This window comes from Biomphalaria glabrata, chromosome 3, assembly GCF_947242115.1.
Source record: "Biomphalaria glabrata chromosome 3, xgBioGlab47.1, whole genome shotgun sequence".
Lineage (NCBI taxonomy): Eukaryota > Metazoa > Mollusca > Gastropoda > Planorbidae > Biomphalaria > Biomphalaria glabrata.
In genome coordinates, this window is record NC_074713.1 from 15,457,399 (window position 1) to 15,477,485 (window position 20,087).

Sequence of the window (20,087 nt, forward strand, 5' to 3'; positions counted from 1 at the left end):
AAACTACTAAAATAGTCTCAAGTAAAAATGCAATTAAACAATTATCATAGGAAAAGTTTATATCTTAGGAAGATAAGCTCTAAAGTTAATTAAATGAAGCCTCTTTAAAAAAACAGTGCTATCTTCTTTTTTTTTTTCATATTGAGGTACTAGCCTAGTTTTAAAAAAAAAAAAAATTGAAAACTGCTTTCCCATTATATTCTGTGTGCCTCAGGTAGTTTTAGAAACATGTCCTCAGGACTACATTGTTCAGATCAGTACAAAAAAATAAATATATGTACATATAAATCATATTGAAAAAATGTTAAATCCTAAATCTATATAAAAATAAAAAAGTGACGTATATAAAAATATAAATCATATACTTGTGTACAATATTATTAGTCAACACCAAATTTTTTCATCAATAAATAAGTCGCCACAACTCCTTGAGATTGTCACAATTACAAAGCTAAAGAAGTAATGAATACAATGAACAAAAACATACACCGTACACAGCGCATATATACAAAGCTAAACATTGAACAATAACTTCCATAGAGAGAGTAATAACCAGTGGACCTTTGTGCTGGCAGAAACAAAAAATAATTTTAAGGGATGACTACCAGGTACAAGTGAAGGCCCAATTTTCTTCTAGCGTTTATTTTTTATTAACAGACAAAAAAAAATGACCACACAATATAACCAAAAATAAGAACTTTGTGTTAAAAAGTGAAGTTAGTATGCAATGATCACAAGGGCATTCTCAAAGAACTTGCTTTAGTATGTGCCTGTATACCTTCATAGGCTCACAGTGAACAAAACAGCAATATAAACCTGTAGACAATTTAGCACCATCACAACTGGTACAATCTTTTCTCAAATTTTCTAAAAGATCAACTTCTTTGGTTGTAAAATTCAAGATTTAATTCTTTTATTCTGTTCTTTATATTAAAAAAAAAAAACAACATCATCAAAATGCACAGCCAGGAAATGTTCCACTATTTTAAATACTTTTGTGTGTATCATTGTAGGGAAAAAAAAGTGACTAGTACAAACATTCACAAAGAAACAAGATCAGTCTCTTTTTTTTTTTTAATTACTTTTTTGCTCCTGCAATTAACAGGGCGAGGTTCATAAGCAACACAAATCGTTTTAATAGAGAAAAAAAATGACTTGAAGTTGGAGCTTACAAGCTCCCTATGATTAGGTGAATTATTAGTACACAATTAAGCATCTCTTAGCCACTGTACTAAACATTTTTTAATTGAAGTGAACACAAAGGACATACTGCCATAACCAAATGCCATATAAAAACAATATACAATAGATTCAAAACTGTTCAATAGACTGATTCTGCAAGACATATAAAAAGAAATATGAAATAAACAATTCTTTGAATGTCATTTACAACCTTAAAAATGACTAGTGTAGGCATAAACAAAATTAAAACAATTTGTAATAACTGTGGATCACATCAGATGTGATCAGTCAACACAATTTCATACAAGATGAACAGTTTCTTCAGTACAAAAATAAATTATTTGACAGGAATCACGAACAAAAGAATTTTGTTCTTTAAATTAGAGCAACTTGGTTATAGAAAAATATTTTTCTTTCTAAAAGGAATGAATTCTAATGTACTTAATTTATTAAAATTCATGTTCATGACATATTTTGTAATTTGTTTTGATCCAAAATAATTCAAATACTGTTGCTAAGTTCTAGCCTGTAATTTCTAGGCAAAGACTACAAGTACATTCCATTAATTAAATAGTCTGCTTCATTGTGATGTAGTGGTCTGCCTTTCTTTAATCTGTGGCGCATTCTGCGGAGCCTGTAAACAACAAGAGCAAGAAGGATAATGGTGAATGCCAGCCCCAGGGAGAGAGCAATTATTGGGCCCTCTGCATTACTGGATGAGCTGGCTATAATTACTTTCTCACTGGAAAGGAAGACACGTTCATTGGCGCGAGGATGTGAAGGCTTGCCTGTTGTGGTCACCTGAGATTGGGGCTTGACTCTTGTAGTGGTACGCAAAGTGGTTGTGGAAGCAGTTTTAGGAATGACAGTAGTAGAAATGTTGGGCTGTCTGGTCAGACCAGCTGGAAGTGAAAATAATTAGTTTAGTGAAGTTTAGTCTCTCAGAAAATGACACATTTTTTTATAAGAATACATTAAAGCTCATTTTACATTTATTTCAATTTAGTTAAAAAGTTCCCCTTTCAGATCCTGCTATGGGGCAGATGGTGTTAAGGTCATCTGTTTCTATGTCCAACGGTCAATGAGCAGGGTGTCATGTGGCCAGCACAATAACCAACCGCCTTTACTTTCCCCAACTAAAGTAAGGTACCCACTAGAGTCTCAGAGCTCCCCTAAAAATCCTCAAAAATTCAAAATCCCAGTCTTTAATGAGATTTGAGCCCAGGACCCCAGGTTTGGAAGCCGAAGTTAAAATTATAATTTGTGTGAAACTATAACTACAAGGACTCTAATAATTTTTTTATTTGGCAGCATTAATAAGATTAGGTTGTAGTCAATTAGAAGAAAAGAACAAAAGTAGATCAACAAATTTGATACGTTTTAAACTTAACACCAAGCATTAATTTTTCAATATAAATTATCCACTTAAAAAGAAATAAAGTTGTAAATATTTTAATGTTATAAAAAAAAAACTTCATCTAGACTGATTTCTAGTTTATAGAATATTTTAGAAAAATGTCAGGATACTTATTTTTTTAATCATCCATGTTAGAATATATCACAAAAGTAATTTAATACATCAATTGAAAAATTACCAAAGGTAATTTCAAACATCTTTAGTAAGTAATTATAAAACGAATCATCAGTTTTACTAAGCTTTATCATAACCAATAATAATCAGAGAATACAGAGAAGTTGAAACAGAAAGACTCCAAATTCAATTTCAATGACTCATTAACAAAACAACAACAACATAGAAACAAAAGTTCAACATAGAATAATGCTATTATAGTATCAGTTAGTAGAAAGGTTAAAAACAAACAAAACCTTGTGAATATTTCACCCAGGCTAACATCTGCCCATTTGGTAATCTAACCAGTACCACTGAAAACCAAAAATTTTATCAGAAATCTAATCACAGAGATCATTTGTACCCTTTAAACTTCTGTTACTTTACAGAGAGAAGTTCAACTATTTTCTTTGGAATAATAAAGCTTACAATTAATATTCTCATTCTATTGGAAATAAAAAGATGGTTGATTACACTATCACTGCTATCCCTTAAATAGTTCCCTTTTTTTTTTGTCTGTGTGGTAATCATGCTGTTTTTGACTATTTGCAACACATCCATAACAAATTTTTGGCAATGCCAAATGTTTATTTTTTAAAATTTATTTTAATACCCAAAACAAAAAGTAAATACCAATAGGCTTAATGTTTTGTCCTTCACTGCCTGTGTCATGGGATAATGCCTGAACAGGTTTAACTGGAAAAAAAAAATCAAATATTTAAGCCATTAAAACTGTATACCATTACTAAACTTACTAGATAAAAGTACATTGACTCCAGTCAAACGTCATTCCAATTATATGTAGATATAAAGCTCTCACGAAGGTTGTAAGGCACACATTTGAGGCCCAAACAAAAGCCTTTGTTGAAGACAGGTGCAGAATAAAAAAAAAAGTTAAATATACCCCAGGTAGACAATGGCTTTGTCATCATCAGGGGTAGCAAAATATGTTGGTCACATCTGGGTTTTCATGGTCATGTGAAATATGCCACACTCATCCTTTATCCTTGGAATTGAAGACAATGCCTTATTTACATGTCCTATAAATAGTCAAACCCCATATATTTGCTAATAAAACATACAGTAAAAACGTGGCATAAATACCTTCTGATTTCTCTACAGTATTCGGTTTGGGAAGTCTCTGGCCTGGTGGGAAATCTGAATCAGAGAGAAAACAACAATATTTAATTTTTTTTTATAGTAGTCTATTAAGATTTAACACAATACATTTTTAAAACAGACACTATATACTGTATCTGTGAAAAAAAAATTTTTATTTTCCATTGACTGGTTTAAGTGGGTAAATATCTTTTTAATATTATAATTTTCTCTACAAGAGAACTTTTCAAAACATACTGTAACAACTGAAGCGTGATTCCAATGGATTACATTTTAATTCCTATTTTCTACATTTGCATAAATATCAATATATTAGGGCCCAACAAGGTCACCTTCAAGTTATAAGAAGAAGAGGAAAAAAAAAGTCCCCTCCTTCTCTCCATTGCTATCAGTAATTTTAATGTATGGGTGCAAAAATAGAATATATGAGGGGGGAAAAGGGGAAGCTATTTGATGGTGCAAACAGCCAAAAAAAATATTTAATGAAAACACCAATAGCTGACAATGAAAAAAGGTCTAAAGAGACTAATTAGTCAAGTAGGTTCTAACTTGTGTTTAAGATTTAATTTCAGCAACAAAAAGATATAACCTTAAAAAAAAATATATTTAAAAATGATATTAATCCTTATTTTTTCATTTGAAAATGAATTATACTAAGTACTTCAGCTCTACACTACATTGTCGTTACTTTTTGAAAGCCATAGTAAGATATAATATACAAATTAAATGTTATAAATGTGTGAATTTTTTTGTTTTTAGTGCAATTTGAATCATCTTACTGACCAAACAATGGAAGCATAACACGGGAAACTAAGACACAACATTGATACTTTCATAGGACAAAGAGAATACATTTGTTAAATACCTTACATAATTTGAAATAAAATGAAATTAATTCTATCTACTTTTAAACAGTTGAAATAAAACTATAAGACAAAACTGAAAGGATAAGGGTGTCCAACAACAAAACCAAAAATTAAAAAAAAAAAACACACACATAAAAAGAAACTACTTTTCTCTTCAGTAAGAACAACAGCACATTTTTTGTGATCACTGATATAGTGTTTTAGAAAAAATAAAATACAATAATAATGTTATAAGTGAATGTGTGAATGTAAAAATTGTATGAATGGAGCTATTAAAATAGCTTATTGACCTAAATCCATTTTTTTAGAAAAAGGCTTATTGACCTAAATCCATTTTTTAAAATAAAAACATTTGTTTGTAGGCCTACATATATTTAGATCTAGAGTCTAGATGCTATTATAATAGATGTAGATCTACTATTATAAGAGTGAATTGAAGGGCTCAATAAGCTTATTAATTATTGTATGTTGGTATATTTAATATCCCCCATATAGAGCCACATCTAGCTAGTCCAATAACAGTGTGTTTACACAGCGTATGTTAGGTGTGCATGACACATGAATGGAACTATTAAAATGCATGTCAACACGAGTAAAATCACATTTCGCAGCTATAACGTTTTTGAAACACAAATTTGAAGGTTAATTTTAATAAATAATGAAATGAATAGACTATATTTTGTATGTTCATGTGTTAAAATAAAAAACTATCTTTGTGAAGATTAGATCTAGTTATCACAAGGGGTTCTGTAATGCTCATGCATGACCTTTTGGCAGTGTCTAATGTAAGAAACATGCAATGCCATGAATGGCTATTAAATGTATGTCAAGACAGAGAAAGTCACAGCATTAGGAACCAATTTATGTAAAATGCTTTTGAAACACAAATTTGAAGGTTAATTCAATTAAATAATTAAATGAAAGGACTAAATTTTGTGTGTTCATGTGTTAAAGTAAAAAAGTATCTTTGCGAAGAGTAGATCTAGCCTTCACTAGGTTTTGATTTCTATTCGGGACATACATAAATACGCCTTACTTTCTGCTTTATATAACAGATAATGAAAGAAACAACATAAGATTGAATTACATACCAGATAAAAAAAAAGCCCCCCCACACATAAAAAAAATGTTAAAATTAACAATATTTATACAATATATAAGACAGTATATGGTTGAGGATAAAGTCAGGTCAGTTAATTGTGAACAATATTGATATACAAATAATTTGGAAAAAAACAACTCAACAACCAATAGTTAGAACATTAAGATTAAGCTGCTTGGGGTGTGATAAAATCATGCATAACAAATAACAATTACTTGAATTCTAAACATTTACCCTCATACAGTCCTGCTACAGGTCTATACTGGCGCTGGCTGTTTACAGGAGGATAGAAATCAGACTCATGGTAAGTAGGGGATCTGTATTCTCCACTATAGTCATATCTATTTGAGCCAGGATACTGTGGACCATATGCTGTATCTGAGAAACTGAGGTAGCCAGAGTTGCGATTACTTCCCTGGTATACATTAGAAAGTGGCTTGTCACGCTCTAGATAGGAGCCCCCATACTGGCTCAAGTCATCAGTGGAACCTAGGTTGCTCAACAGTGAATTAGGCAGTGTGTCTAGGGTGTCACTAGAATATGGAGGGTAGTACTGCACATTGTCAAGGTACTGCCCTGAAGAAGAGTGCTGACGCTGACGTTGGTCTGGGGTGTCTGGCAGGGCATAGGGCACGTAGAGCCCAGCAGGGTCTGACCATTTCTGAGAAGTGTAGGAAGGTTCAGAAGATCCATGAACCTTGGACGATGATTTGTGAGATGAGGATGAGTAAGGTTTACCAGCACCCACAAGTGATGAGGATTTTAGCTTCTGGGAAGATTGATCATCCTCAGAACTAACCACCTGAGAGGGCTTAGATCCCGAAATATGTACAACAGGGGACATAACTTTTTTAGTTTCAGGCTCATCAACATGCTTATTGTAGATAGTATTACCTGCATCATCTCCAACAGAATCTTCATCTACAGGATGAAGTCTATTGCTTTTCATACTTTCATGGAGTCTGCCAATGCTAAGATTATCATGAAGCTTATTGTCATTTTGACCCTCCAGTAGATTATCATTATTAAGATGATGATTTGTTACTGGCCTGAAATCATGTCGTTGATATGAATCAGCATGAGCTGTATCATCTGCTGTGTTTGACATGTCTTGGTTCTCCTGTATGTCCTGGGTCCTGGATTGTCCTGGACCAGAGTCCTGCTCAGCAGGCTGAGCAATAATTTTGTCTGACAAATCAACAGACCTATTGACAGTAGCTTTCATTTGGTTTAAATCTGTTTTAGTGTGAACATGAACATGTCTAATTGGTTCATTCAACTTTTCTGGACCAGAAGGCTGAGAGAAACCATTTTCAATAAGTTTAAAGTTATTCTTGAAGGTAGGAGAATTTTCATTCTCAAGGTTAGTATTGGTGTTAGTGAATGAGTTATCAGTATAGATAGGGTTACTATCTGGGTCAGAATTATCAAAATGCTGTTTGTTAGTTTTAATATTCTCATTCTTATTAGTTTGTTCCATGCTTGGAGGCAGTGCAGGTTTTACAACAGACTTGACACCATTATTTAATCTGCTGACCTGATCTGGATGTGTGCCCTTGTCTTGCTGTTGCATGTTCACTTTACTTCCCAAATTCAAACCAAAAGTGTGACCAGTGTCTCCCTGTGATACAAGCTTTGCTGGTTCTTGCACAGCTGGTTTGGACAATGACTGCTGAGCCTGCCCACCACTAGCCATCTTGCCATTGCTGCCCAATTTGCTCAAATCACTGGCCTGTGCACTAGCAGCTACAATAAAATTTAGTTTAAATTTTACAAACTAAGCATACAAAGGTTAAATACTTTACAATTTCAAATGCCCATAATAAAAAATAAAAAGAAACCTGTAAGCCCCAGGCGAAAAGAAAAACAAGTTTACTTACAGAAGTTAAATGCCTTACAATTCAGAAAACTGTGCTGCAATGTGTACACAATCATTAACTAACTGGTAGATTTACTCCTATAGATTTAAAAAGTTACTAAATGCACAAATGCTGTGCCTCAGGCGATCTTCAAAAGACATACAGGACTTAAACAGGACTTGATTCATAAAAAAAAAACTAAACATTGAGTTTGTTGATTTATTTTTACAAAGCTTTTATTAACTCACTCCCTTTGTCTGGATGCTTTTACATTTAATTTTCTCCCTCTTCCTATTCTTGGATCATGTTGAAATTGTGCACATTTATTTGTTGTCCCAAGACACGAATCAACCAACTAGTTAATCAGTTAGTGGTTACAATGCTGAGAGATATGACAGCAATGGAATGGTTCACTCAATATAAGCTTTGTTTTTTTGTGTTTTTTTTTAATTTTGCTTGTTTATAAAATACCCCTTAAGGAAACACTCACTAACCTATATTTTCACAGTTGAATTCATCTGAGCCATCAGCACAATGCATGTATGAGTCACAGACTTGATCTCTGGAAATACACTCTGGCCCTCTGCTTAATGTACCCAGTTCAAAACATTCAAAACTGGAAGCAGAGCAGACTTTTCCTAGAGATTATAACAAGTTTAATTTTAACCCTAGATTCAAAGAAAAAAAGGTTCAATTAGGGACTACAGAAAACTAAGCATGAAAACAACAACTTCTTGAACTTGTGTGGAAAACAGTACTTTTTATTTTTTCATATTTCTCTGATAACAAATCTACTTACTGCATAGTCCATCTTTGATATAGTATCCCATTTTGCAGTAGCAGTTGTGATCAATACAAGCAGCATTGGGATCCTCACACTGCATTGACTGAGTGCAATAACCTTTAATGCCAACTAAAACAAATCATAAAAAAAAAAATATTAAAACATCTATTTTATAAGCCAAATGTGGAACTTAAGCAGAACCTTAGAAACTTAAAACAAAACTCATTTTCTGTCTTAAAATGTTCAGTGATTGTCATGAACCCAACCTTTTACCAACCTCTCCTTTTTAAAATTTAATTTCCTTAGCAGAGAACACATTTGAATATTACAATAAATAAATGAGGCAATATTTCTTGTCTTAAGACATTTAAGAGCTTTTATTTTTTTTTTAATGGACCACATAAACCAAATTTAGTTTTTGTTTTCTGGTAACATTTTTTTTTCGTTTATAGTCCACAATTGTGTCAATAATAGAGGCTGGTTCAAAAAATGTGTAAATAAAAAACAATCTGCTAAAAATTTGCATTTCCAAGTTAATATACTCATACTGTTAAAAAAATAATGATTTTTATTTATTAATATTTTTATTAGCTATTTCTGAAATACTAACACATTTTTAAAAATATCTTATCAGCTAAGTTACTAAAAAAAAAAAAAGGGTTTTAAGAAAATTCAACAAAGAAATGGCAACTACTCTTCTGCCATTAAAAAATGATAAATAATTTTAAAAACGTAATTAATTTTGGCCGAAGTTACCTGAATGCGGAGCAATGACAGGTTCTGTGGGTGGAAAGTTGGCCACTGGGATAACTTCATCAGGTTTTGGCTCTTCCTGGTATTTGTTCTCGGCTGTTTTCACAGCATCCTCTTTCTTAGAGATTTGATCATTGAAAGTCTTTTCTTTAGAGGCACTACTGCTGAGGTCCTGGAGGTCATTGTTCAGGCTGTGCAGTTCCTCTTCACTCTGTTCCAGCTTCTTGTGTGAGATGTCAATGACATAGTAGCCAGCATGCTCTTTGAAGATACACTTGCCATCACATTGAAATAAATAACAGAAGCGGTCACCCTGTAATGACAGATTGGTGTTAAAATAGTTTAAAATACAATTAAGAAAAAATTTAAAAATTTGAAGAATTTCAATACAACTGCATTTCTTTTGTGGAAAAAATTGTGAATATAATATGAAGAAGGTTTTCGTATAACTGATTTAATTTTTTTTATACATATTCTTTTTTAAAATTTTAAACACTACTTTCTTTATATCATAATGAAAGTATTTCATTTCTGTCCAAAGACAAAGTATTCATTATTCTGGCTTAGTGAGTAGGCCCTCGACTGATTAAAATAAAAATCCCTGTTGTATAAGAAGTGAGCAATCTATGGAATGCTAACTGCAAGTGGCTTACTAGAGTGCAATATACTGCCCTAAGACATCTAGAATTTAAATTTAAAACCAGATCATTGTATCATAAGTCTTTAATTGTTTTTTTTTTGTCAAAACTGTTACAGCTCAACTGAATAGGCATTGATTTTTACAATACATACTGTTTAAAAAAAAAAGACAGCAGCATTTCTTTCCAGGTCTTATGCCGAGAGGATCTGTGCCTTGCAGGCACTTAGTGAAATGGAGTTTGATATGATACAGCTGTAGACACCTGACATCATCTGTATGTGTCATATGTGGTGGCCAAGTGGTAAATGCTTGATGGCCAAAGTGATGACCAGTGAATAAAATAAAAGACTGGGATTTGTAACTAAGAATTATTTTTTGACATTACTGACTAAAAGGGTTGTAAGTTAAAGAAAGAAGTAATGGTACATCTATGTGGACAGATGATGTATTGCTTTCTATGGCCAACAGTTAGTTCGGGTGTGATGTGGTTACATTTCCAACATATGTTAGATACCCATTATAGTTGGGATAACTCAGGGGATTTTGTATTTGCCTATGAAGATATAGATCTAGTTGCTAAGTAATATGACAAAGCTGCTTCTACAGAATACACATAATTGTCAGACTTATCAATCAAGGTATGACTTATTAAAAGACAAGAGTAGTGTGTTAAGACATTAAAAATTTGTTTTTCTTTAGATGACTATTTTTTAAAGGAGCGGTACATGTCCCCTTAGAGCAGCGGTTCTCAACCTTTTAAGCTTGGCGACCCCTTTTTACAACCCCCCACTCTGCCGCGACCCCCCCCTCACACACACCCATACAGCAATAGAAGAATAGACAAAAACAATCCATATTTTAGGCGACCCCTGGCAAATCTTCAATCGACCCCCAAGGGGGTCGCGACCCACAGGTTGAGAACCCCTGCCTTAGAGCCAATAAAGAAAGCTATTTTTGTTTAGAAGGATGTCATGCTTGGGCCACTTTGTGTTGAAGTAACAAGGATGTAACAAGGCAAAGAGTCATGTTCACCCCCCCCCCCATCCTGCATTCCAGTCATGCTGTGGTGGCTCTATCAATTCTTTCATGCTTCAAGGATCAGCAGATAAGTAGAACAGCAGGAGTGTGCCACTTCAATAATAACAACAAAGAGATTTTATAACTTCAAAATTCTTTGCACAAGGAATAAGGAGAAGAAAAAAAAGAGCGGCAATGTCCCAATGACAAAGTAAACAATGGCTGTTTCTAGAGATCAAACCAGTTTTAGAACTGTGCTACCACCTGAAAACTAATCCAAACAACAGTGTCTTTTTAAAAATAGGTAACAATAAATAAAATGTTAACAATGTAAAGTTTCTTGATCCTATTTGTGTAGTAAAAAAAAATATAATTTTGCACTAAAATAAACCAAAAGCAACAAAGAAAAAAAAAAAGCTTAAAAAATGCTTCAATTAGGTCAAATTGTCAAACTATAAAAAACACAAGATACTGGATTCAAATTCAAATTAAATGTTACTTGAATACCATACTGCACCTAACACAGATCAGCACAATTTTTATTTATTTTTATTACAGAGACTGAACATGGTGAAAATACATTGACAGATCTATTAATTGAACAAAAATGCCTGTTAAACTCTATGCAAATATCAATCTATACATTAGTCAAACAAAATGTTGCAGCTAGGCCCTAACCCAGTGCTGTGATACAATCATATTGATTTGTGAACATAAGGGTGAGGCAAGGAATAATTTTAAAAAAGAGAGCAATAAAACACAAGTCCCTTAATTCCTGCCCCCCCCCCCTCCACCAGCCAGGTGTGTAATGGCTGGAAAAGCCTCCCAGTATAGTACACCTTCACCATATAAAAAAAAGCACAGTTACTCTCTGAATGTATTCAAGAACTGACACCAGGGTCTGTCCCATTGTATTGTTATCTCAAGTGTAGTTGAGGGTCACGTTTGCTGATGACCTACATTCCTATGGAGTGATTTATAGATTTCAGTGATATACTGTCAACATTACAAGCTATAGATTAAATAGATCAGTTTCACCTAAGCTAATTCTCCTTTAAGCGGTGACTATATGGATAAACAACAATATAAAGACAGAAAGTGTTGGATTAACACAAAGCTATGAACTAATATGGAATACCACAGAAAGATAACAGAGAAAGGTAAAAGTATTGTTTGGGTTTAAAGAAAAATATAACAGCTTATTTTTACTCTTACTCATGTATTTCTAAGTATTTGATTATCATATAAACAAGAGTCTAAAAGATTAAGAATAAAAGTTATAGATCTAAATTTAGTCTCAAAACATGCAGAGGTGTTTCTGATTATCATATATCACACAAAATCATACATTCTTAATTTGTATAAACATTGAATCTACTTAAATGGGGATGTCATGTGGCCAGCACAGTGACCAACGCCTAACATCCCTAATGTATGTTAGAAAAATATTAGAGTTAGGTGGATCCAGGGGTGTCAAAAAATCCTGAAATTCAAAATCCCAATCTACACACAGATTTGAACTCAAGTGCCTTGGATCTGAAGCCAATCACTTTACCACAACATCCCCCTATATGTCTAAAGTTTAATTAATTAACATTTGTAGTCATAAGGGTTATAAGGCTTAATAACATTTACTGTGGAAAGTTACGGTTGATCCTTTTGTTGTTTATAAGACATAGTTTTTGAGTTGAACTCCATAACAAGGCCCCAAAGACAAACTGCAATTACTCTTTATGGTCACATAGTTTTGAAAAACAAAAGACTGTGAAAGCTGTGTAAACATCAATGCTCTGCAATATGTTTTAACTCTCATCTCATAGAGTTAATAAATTTGTTTTTTTTAATGGGATGTTCTAATATATTATGTTTAAAACTCAGATATCGTATCATTTTGTATAAAAAATTTTTAGATCTTTCTATCTATAATCTATCTAGGTTTTGCTTAACATTTTCTTACAAAAAAGAGCTTGTTTAAATTATAAATAAATCATAGTAGATTTGCTATTACCACGAAACAGTTTGAAAAAAGAAACTTCACTGTTTGCAACTTAGTCCACTCTTCAAATGTTTTTTTTTGTCATAGATCTAGAATATGCACCTTATTTAGAATAACTCATCTCCACAAACTGTATTATACATCCCCCCTCACACACACTTTTAAGGCCCTTATCTTCACTGTGACAATTTTTAGGATTTTTAATTTTCGATTTAAAATAGTAGCCTACTTGTAGATCTAGATTTAGTCGTACTAAATTGTTCCACACATTATCACTAATTAGGGTCTTTACATTTCAAACTGTAGAGGAATTTTCCTCACACACACAGATGTTTCATGTTCTTTGTAAAAAATATTTGATAATCACACTGATTTAACAATAGTCCCCAATATTCACGCTAATTCACAATTCTCTACATCAAGTGGAGAATTAGATATAAAGACCTAGATCTGTGTAGAAATAAACATATATTTAAAAAAACTAGACAGACAGAAAGCATGCACCAAACAAGTGTTAATAAGTGTTTAAAGCAGAAGGAAATGTTGAGACATTAAAATGTCAGATCTAAATAATAAATTGAGTTGAAAATGTGAATAAAAATATTTTTTTGGGGGGAGGGGGGGGGGTAAATTTAACTACTGCATTTTCAATGTTGAATATGGTTTAGCTCTTCAAATACTTTTTTTTACCGTTCACTGCAAGTGAAAGAATTGGTGATTAGAAGTGAATGAATCATTAGGGCCAAGAATTTCATTTGATGATTTCTTAAAATAATTTCATCAATATGAGGATTCCATGATCTTATTTATGAAATACAGATGCTACTTCAAAAAAAAAAGAAGATGATTATGTGCTACGCATGTTCCTATGTCAACCTAGTTATGCATGGGAGGAGTCAAAGTAAAGATTTTATCCTCACCTACAACTGATGGGTGGGAGGGGGGGGGGGGGGGAGGACAAAATTGGTAAGTCCTTTTCAGACTGCTCCAAGGTAGGAGCAAAGCAAAGGTGTTTCATTCTCAAAGGATTCTAGAATTCCATATAATATGGACCATTCCATTGGAGGATGCAAAACAAATAATATATACCGTTTTTGTCGTTGCTGTTAATTGTAATGTAGAAAGCCACTAGTGTCAGATAGTACATAATATATGTATTTTACTTTATCTTAGTTACATACTCCAATGCTTCCAATGGGCATAATTTATGTTAATGCATATGAAGAACAAGGGAATTTTCATACTTGTCAGACTTAGGCTACTCAGGTACATACATACCGGTATGTATCTTTTTTTTTTCTTAAAGAAAATTGTGTCTCTTTAATTTATTATATCTTTGTTTTTTATTTTTCTTGGCCTACATTACACTTTAGAAATATTCATATTATTGAATTTTGTTAGGTAATAGTAATATAATATGACAACAAAATAGTAGAGATGGCAAAAGGGAGCACTGTAGATGACATTCTAATTATAAAAAAGAAATCTTGAATGCTAGATAGATGATACCAATTAGGTCTTAAACTATTTATTAAATATATATACATATATCTTAAAATACAAAAACATTGAAAGAAATTTCAAATAATTCCCTTTTATAATTATAACCTTAACATGCAGTTCTAAAATACAAATACTAAAAAATATATTGTATATGTTTTATGTTGTCTTCTATGCTTCATATTAATGCCTATTATTGATTATGTTTACACAATGTCCTATGTAAAAAAAGACACTGGCAAGCAAAATAAAAAAAAATATATTAAAAAAAAACATAAACAACAAAGCTTATATAAGTGAAAGAACTACACAATTACAAACATCTCTCTTTAATGTCAGATTTATTTCTATTTTTCTATATTAAACAACAATAATTATCACTAATTAATTAATTGTTTTATTTTTTTTAATTGATTCATATTTTGTTCTAAAGGGAGAATGAATGATTGTGCAAAGTTTTTTAAAATTGATCAGAGAATGGGAAGTAAAAGAAATATTGTTTACAAAATTTGTACCAGACTTTCAGATGGAGTGAAGTAACGTCTGTATTATATAAGATAAGAAGAGTGAGTTGATATAATAAGCTTTGTAAAAATTTAAAATACTTTTGTTAAGAACACAATTTTATATTAGAAAAGTATTAAAAGTATATATATACTAATGTTAATCATATCAATTGCAAACGTTTATGTGATCCAGTGGCATAGCTAGGGATTTGCTATTATTTGGGGGCTTGATCTCATTTGGGAGCCCCTTACCTAAAGTGGGGGCCCTTAGGGATTTTAAAATTCCCCCCCCCACCCTATCTACACCCCGAAATAATTCTCAACTTATTTTAACAAGATCACTCAAAAAGAATAGCTTGGCCTTACTTCTCTTATTGCTTGCAGTCTCAGATTTTCCTTTTTTTTTTTCAACAGTAGTTTTTTTTATCTTAAATACTATAAATACTATGACTATAAAAATATTTCTACCTGTCTAAAAGGTTAAATTTGGTTCTCTTTAGAACAATACAATGTTAGTATTGTTAGGTAGTATTATCATTTTGAAATCTTTATAAAAATGCCTAAAATTGGACTTACCATAAAAGTTTGAGTTACAAATATTCCTTTTAGTAATTTACATTTTTAGCGGCCCCAAAAGGGGAAAAGACACTATTACTATTAGTTTTGTGTGAAATGTCTGTCTGTCTCGTCTGTCCCATTTAGATCTCGCAAACTAGAAATGATAGTGAAAATCCGACATGATAATATTTTAATCCATTCAAAGTTCTGATACATCGGCTACTTTTTTCTTTTCTAAAAGCGAAAAAAAATATTTTTTTTATGAATATGATTATTATGATCTAGATCTATCTACTTACTAGTGATCTAGTGTAGATCTTGATTCAAGAATATTCAAGATGAAGCAGTAGACTACTCAGTAGAATAGATCATCTATTCTATATTTAAATTAAAGGTATAGACGATAGTACTATAGATTCTAAAACTAAATTGTAAATACACAAACCTTATCCTGGTAGACAGCAACATCGCAAGTTGTGTTTTGGCAACAATATTGAATACAAATTTCTTTAGAAGCAACGTCTTTAATAGAGTCAATGTATGTTGCACCAGCTTTAATAGATTCTGTTGCTTTAATGATCACACCATCCCGTAGTTTTCGTTCACAAAAAGCTTGGTCGTTAGAGTTAAAAGCACCAGATGATCTTGATAAATGACTAGATTTGTCAATACTTTCACTTACACTGGCACTGCCATATGTTTGTTTACTACCGGTGCTATCGTGATTAGATGCATCCAAATGATAATTGTTCAGATTTCCTAATCGCTTATTAAGCACTATAAGCATCTGATCATTATTTAAAACATTATTAACAAATTCATTGGATGCACTCAATGGGATAATTATGAGAAAAAGCACCAAAAGTAGCTTGAGTTTCACAAGTGAAAATTTGGCATAGTACTCCATGTTTCCTTTTTGTCAACAAGACATGCGCACTACAGAGCAGAGCGCATAAATATATTAAAATAAAAACAAAATAGTTCGTCAAATATTATTAAAAAAACATTAAAAATAATCCAATAAAATCCAATGAAATATACTTTATGGATCTAATTTTAATTCTTAAAATTCTTTTTAATTGCAGAGAAATAAAAAAATCGCATAAACAATGAGCCGGAATCCATTCCGCAAGTCTGTAGGATTTTATGAAGTTAGGTCATCTAGGCCTATGGCTACGTCTTTTTCGAGTAGCACATCAAGTTCAGAGCCTGGATTTTTAAAACCTATACAAATGGAAAATATAGACTCACCCACACAAGAATCTCCAAAAAATGTAGGATTTTCTAACATTAAAGAACAGCATACCGAAAAGAAGAAGAAATATTTAACTGCTAAGTATGGAGCACACCAAATGCTGTTGATAAAGAAAAGATTAAACGTAGAGATGTGGATTTTCGATGAACTCAGAAGATTATACAACAGTGTGGTTAGTAACTTTAAACTTAGTGACACTTAGTCAACTTAGTCTATTTTATTTTATTTTAAACATGTTATTATCATAATGATAATAATCTATTGCCTACATATGGTTAATTTCTATTCTAGACTATTTTCTTAGATTATTATTGATTATAGAGTAGATCTAGATTCTAGATCTAGATAAGAAATAAGATTAATTAGAAATAGAATAGACGTCTAGTAGAAGTAGGGAGGTGAAATTCCGGAAATTCCCATGTCCAAAAATGGCGTAAAATCTTGAGACGGGATTTTCCTTACTGCTACATAGGTCTTTGTTTGAAATCAATTGTGCTCAGTATATCTTATGATATCATTGCTCAAAAGAGTGAATTCGATTACTTTTGATGATGGAGAACATTTTTGTCTTTGACAATTTTTTGAAAAAAAAAATTAAAATATTTTGCATTGAAAGTAGATCTATATTCTATATACATTTTTATTTTTACTGATACTCATTACAGGTAAGGGTAAGTCGTACTGTGTTGATTTTTTTCCAGCTAATACTACTAATAGTACATGTGTCTGGCTATATTCCTATTAATTTTCAGATCGATCCATCGTCAACATCGTACAAACTTAAAAAAAAATAATAATAACATTGTGACTGACCTCAATGGACATTTCACTTTTTAATTTTGTTTTGTAGAAGACATTGTGTTTCACCAAGTGAAATTATAATCTTGTAGCAGATATTATTAGCTATATATTTTTTAAAGAATTTTTACCTTGCAATATAAAAAAAATGCATTTGAAAAAAATTGTTTCAGGCGATTTTGATCCTAATTTTTAAATATTTTGTTATTTTCTGCCATCACAATGCCGCCATTTTGTCCACACCTCTCTGACATTTCTTGTAGCTCTAGACCCAATAATTTCTTTATTTCATCAATATATTTACATTCTAAACAAGTGAAGTTGAAGTTCATAATATAAATGAAATCAGATTTGTGAGCAAGAAATTTACTACTAATACTACTATTATTAGATTTCTTATTTAATAAGTAGATCTATTGTCTACGAAACTCAATTCCAACTTTTTAAACTTTTGACCTGGCGGTGTCTCTCTTCCGGCTTAACCAGCGAGATGCTCTCATCTTACTTGTTCCATGTCAACCAATGTTAGCTCAAAACGCCACAAAAAAAATCATAACTTTCTAAAAGTTAAACATATATATTCATAATTTAGACAACATTGGAAAGTTCTTTTAAAGTATTTTAATGATGTACTAATGAAATTTTGTTTTTCAAAGATAAATTTTGTATTTCACCTTTCTAGAAGACAAAAATAACCATCTATAGATATAGGATCATGTTGATTTACTCTAGAAAAGACGTATTCTTTAGAATCTATATTTTTTATATATTATATATATATATTTATATACATTTTGTTTATAAAGTCTTACATAATAAAGCACTGTTAACAAAAATAATGTAGGCTCAAGTAGCTAAACAAAATAACATATCTCTACTATAGCAGACATAAACACAAGAGTTAATGTGACAAACTAATCTGAAAAGTTTTTGAACAGATATGTCTTCATGTACTTCTTGAATGTAGTGCAGCCGCTGTAAATCTTTGTTATGAATATAGTGAAGCATGTTGTTTGTCTGAGATCAATGGGGGGCAAGTTCCAATACTTTGATCTGTGCACAGAAAAAGCCAGCAGAGGCGTTGAGTCCATGGATCACTGAGTTCTCTGAGGGGCACATGTAGTGATAAGTTTGCTGAGGAACAAAGCATTTCTTTGTAGTAGGTGCACTGATGCCAAAGTGTTGCCACCTTGTAGTCAATTCTTGCATTCACTGGAAGGCAATGGAATGTATGCAAGATAGCAGAATCACGTCTAGTTTTTTGTAGGAATATTCGTGCAGCTTTGTTTCTTAATTTGCTGCACAGCCTATTGAATTTGTCAATCTGATATTCCTGCTAGCATGGCATTGCAGTATTCGAGGCGGGAGAGTGCATGTCACAACTAGTTTTTTTGTATTTTTTCTTTTCGACAAAAAAAAAGGCCTGATCTGGCCTAATCTGCAAAGCTACAGATAGAGACCCTAGAAGAGCTGACTTATGTGTGGGTTGAAAGACAGTTGAGTCAAAGAAAACTTCAAGGTTGTGAACTTCATAGACAAAAGGAACCTGGCAGTTCATGATGGATAAGGATTCTCTACTCTCTACTTTTATCATGCTGTTTTGAGTGCTAATCTTAATTACTTAGAACTGTCTTATCTTCATTCATCTTGAGCTTAAGTAGTTGTGACAGGTGGGGTAATGTGACGTGTGTTTGGCACGTTTTATGTCTAGGGGATGATTATTTTTAATGCTATCACACCCCCACTTATCAGCATATGAATCGGGAGCAGACACGCAACGAGACAAAGCAATGAAAGATAGATACAAAAGTTAAAATAAAGGAAATTTATTTACATAAATATACATATAATAATAAAAGGGGGGAGGGTTTGCATCTATCTCTAGTATATTCTATGTTTAATCATCACTCTTGCACATAATAAGAGAGTATGTCACTTTGTCCTCTGACTTAGCTGGTTGTCCTGTTGATGTCGCAGCTGGCTGGGTCCTGGCTTGAGGTTCTGCAGCTGGAGGTGGCGCTCTAGCGGATAGAGGGACGCCGGCGATATAGCTCTTGTGGAGTCTCAGTCCCAAGTTCTAGTATCTGTAGTGGGCACAGTATGGCGGGTGGCCGGATACCGTGGGCACAAGGTTACTGCGGGCAGAGCTGATCTGCCGTGGGCAGTGTGAGTAACAGGATATGTCCAGTGAGTTGCAGAGGGTTGGCGTAGCTATGACGTCTCGCACAGATCTGACTCTATAGGGACGTCGCGCCTAATAGCTTGACAGGTGGGCTGTCGAATAGGCGGGCAATGCCGATAGCGCCAAGTAGTAGAGTTGGGTAGATCTCAGTAGGCAAATGCAGCGCTGAATAGCACTAAGCACAACTGCAGGTAAATAGATCGTTGATCCAATAACTAGGCAATAGGTGATAGGCAAATAGGCAGGTAAGTAATCCGATGAATAGGCAGGTCTCAGTAGGACAGTGCAGTGCTGGATAGCACTCAGCACATAAATAGGCCAGTAGGCAAATAGGCAGGTAAGTGATCCGATAAATAGGCAGTAGGTGATTCTTGATAGCAAATAAATAGGCAGACACCTG

The 20,087-nt window shown here is 32.7% G+C and overlaps 2 protein-coding genes across 3 annotated transcripts in view; one reads left to right on the forward strand and one right to left on the reverse strand.

The window, feature by feature from the left end:
- Positions 1–123: 123 nt before the first annotated feature.
- Positions 124–16,381, reverse strand: LOC106051670 (uncharacterized). The gene is made up of 8 exons (XM_056023625.1): positions 15,898–16,381; positions 9,239–9,548; positions 8,498–8,611; positions 8,193–8,336; positions 6,074–7,585; positions 3,857–3,910; positions 3,386–3,448; positions 124–2,084 (listed from the first exon to the last, which is right to left on the reverse strand). Exons 1-8 carry the CDS (start codon positions 16,357–16,359, stop codon positions 1,729–1,731), a joined length of 3,015 nt encoding a protein of 1,004 aa, XP_055879600.1. The 5' UTR covers positions 16,360–16,381; the 3' UTR covers positions 124–1,728.
- LOC106051671 (uncharacterized) overlaps positions 11,759–20,087 on the forward strand; it is a 24,710-nt gene continuing 16,381 nt past the window's right edge. The window contains exons 1-3 of one of the 2 annotated variants that reach the window (XM_013206875.2): positions 11,759–12,052; positions 14,062–14,168; positions 16,538–16,879. In XM_013206875.2, the coding sequence (XP_013062329.1) occupies positions 16,562–16,879 (318 nt within the window). In that variant the 5' untranslated portion in view covers positions 11,759–12,052; positions 14,062–14,168; positions 16,538–16,561. The remainder of the gene's footprint in view (positions 12,053–14,061; positions 14,169–16,537; positions 16,880–20,087) is intronic. The other variant, XM_013206876.2, reaches the window with a different exon arrangement.